The following is a 2,680-nucleotide window of genomic DNA, read 5'->3' on the forward strand; positions in this document are numbered from 1 at the left end:
TTGTAGGCGGTCATTCCTGCTAAACTGAAGAGATTTAGTGTCTGTTTTCGCGAAGCTGGACTGTGCCTGGGCAGTTTATATTGCGTCTGTATGTTCGGCAGTGCTTGCGTTTTTCTTTAATAGAATGCCGTTTCATTTTTAGAAGTTTGTTGTAACGAACTGGAAAACAACGATTAAAGGGCCTGACAACGAAAATGAGATACTGATCCGTGTGAAGGTTTCAGCTGCGTGTCATTAATGTAGCGTGAGACAAACGACCTCAGTTGCTTTAGTTTATAACGTCGCGTCCACCGTTAAAAGACTTACTATGAATTTATATGTGCTTCGAAAAAGCTTTTTCAACCAATGTCTGAAAATCTCCAAGAAAAATGAAGTGCATGAAGGAGGTCAGTGGCTGCAAATGTGTAGATCCAAAACATCTGCACCAAAAAACTTCTGCGATTATGAGGGCATGAGACGGACTTACGACATACGAGTTCCTCAGCGGTTTAATTTCGCTAAGGACGTGCTGGAGCAGTGGGAAACCAAAGAAAAGGTCATTTAAGAAAATGCTCTGCTTCTGATGTTCTGATATGTTTGTCCCTTGTTCCATTTTACTGTAAACGGAATACATTTTACGTTAACGTCCGGTTAATATTTTGACTGGATGGATAATACTTTTGAATAATTCCTAAACAAACATATGTAAAATCCTGAGCAGATGAGCCGATGCTGTACATTCAAGTGTAAAAACATTTCAAGACATTGAAATCACACGAAAAAGACGCTGACCGCGGCCCACGCGTTTGCCGATAAGAAAACTTTGAGGCTGTTCTCTTCTCTATCAATATTTTGGGGCGGGCCTTAGGGGAGAGTAGTGGAAGATGGGGGAGTGTTTGGAAACCCCTTTGTCATTATTATATTTATTCATTCAGTACTTTTTGAATTTGCATGTGTCATGTATGCAAAAAATATGATAATAAAATAATAATGGTAATAATATTGGAAGTAAGGAGCTAAATAAAGTACTTTTGACATTGGTATTACCATGCAATTTCTGTAAATAAAAGTGAAACCAACTAATACCACAAAACATGACAGGTCCATTACTAGTAATTATTAGGTGCCTTTTTCCCTTCTTGGAGCATAATGCCAATAAGGAACTGGCTTTTATTACCGGTAGTTCACTCCCAAAAAAAATGTTCGTCTTCATTTACGAAATCTTATGTCGTTCCAAACCTGTATGTATTTTATTTTTAAATAAAAGAGATATTAGATGGGAATAATAACAGGTATGCCATTTTGCTTGGTGACTCTAGTGCAGCAGAAATATACTAATCTACTGATTGGTGTAATATTATATAATGTTTGTGGAGACTGGTATTATCCCAGTCTTCTTAGTTCATTTTAATGCCTTACAGTTATTTCACAATGCCAACACTTGTGAAATTGTTCAGTGTATTGTTGTTGTATATTACAGAACGGACAGAGGTCGTCTCTTCCAGCTCTGTGGTGGGTGAATGACGGCGGGGAGGAGGTCAGATGGAGTTTTGAGGAGTTGGGCTTCCACTCCAGAAGACTTGCAAATGTTCTGCATCAGGAGTGCAGTTTGGAGAGAGGGGATCGTGTGTTCCTCATCTTACCCAGAGTCCCTGAGTGGTGGCTGGTTAATGTGGCATGTCTCCGAACAGGTACAGTCCCACAGTCCTGCTCAAATATGTTTTCAGGAATTCAGGATTCATTCACCCTTAGTTCTGTTTCCCTTTCTGGTGATTCATTCTTAGAGTTAAACTTTAATCTACCTTTACTGATTCACACTTCTGTTGAAACAATAATACTAGCTTCAAGTTGAAGTGTGTAATTTAAAAATGTTAACAAACATTCTCTAACAGATATGCTGAAAGTTATTTTCATGTTATGACTGATAACCCATAGTTGGCAGATATTTAAATTCCGTACTATTTGGTCTAAATCAATAAAAACACACACACTCACAGTGGTTCCTCTTTAAATGCCCCGTTTCCTTGCACAGGTACGGTTCTGATCCCCAGCACGTCTCAGCTCACTGCTCGAGATATCTGCCACCGGCTGCAGACGTCTGGGGCCAAGTGTGTGATCACAGATGAAACTTTGGCTCCACTGTTGGACACAGTAGCCTCAGACTGCCCTTCCATCTCCACCAAGCTTCTGCTGTCCCACAGGGCCATGCACGGCTGGGGCAACCTGACCGAACTCATGGGGTGTGTGTGTACAGGCAGCACTGTAATTTACTGAAGAAAATGCATTCCTTAAAAGTATATAAAAAATTACAAATTGGTGATTTATTTAAGATCAGATGTTGTGTTTGTGCTGTAGAAAAGTGTCAGATGATCATGTTTGCATGGACACCAGGAGTGAGGAGGCCATGACTATCTTCTTCACCAGTGGCACAACCGGCTCTCCAAAAATGACCCAACACAGCCACTGTAGTTACGGTCTGGGGCTCACGGTGAACGGCAGGTTTGTAACATTCTGAAAGTTAAATGATGTGAAAATTGATACGTGTTAAGTAGGTATAGATGCATTAAAAGTTATGTATATATGTAAAAATGTACCCAATGGACAGTTTGAGAACAGTAAGATTATTTTTTTTTAATTTATACTTTTATTCAGCTAGGCCACATTAAAGGGATAGTTCACCCAAAAATGAAAATTTGATGTT

The 2,680-nt window shown here is 39.6% G+C and overlaps 1 protein-coding gene across 1 annotated transcript; it reads left to right on the forward strand.

The window, feature by feature from the left end:
- Positions 1–6: 6 nt before the first annotated feature.
- LOC107736765 (acyl-coenzyme A synthetase ACSM3, mitochondrial-like) lies at positions 7–2,478 on the forward strand (the record flags this gene model as incomplete). The annotated part of the gene is made up of 4 exons (XM_016548122.1): positions 7–535; positions 1,460–1,670; positions 2,012–2,219; positions 2,335–2,478. Coding segments are annotated over exons 1-4 (791 nt in total), but the record flags the coding sequence as incomplete, so codon positions are not given.
- Between the last annotated feature and the right edge of the window lie 202 nt (positions 2,479–2,680).

Source organism: Sinocyclocheilus rhinocerous, unplaced genomic scaffold (genome assembly GCF_001515625.1).
Source record: "Sinocyclocheilus rhinocerous isolate Xijiao unplaced genomic scaffold, SAMN03320098_v1.1 C36949139, whole genome shotgun sequence".
NCBI lineage: Eukaryota > Metazoa > Chordata > Actinopteri > Cypriniformes > Cyprinidae > Sinocyclocheilus > Sinocyclocheilus rhinocerous.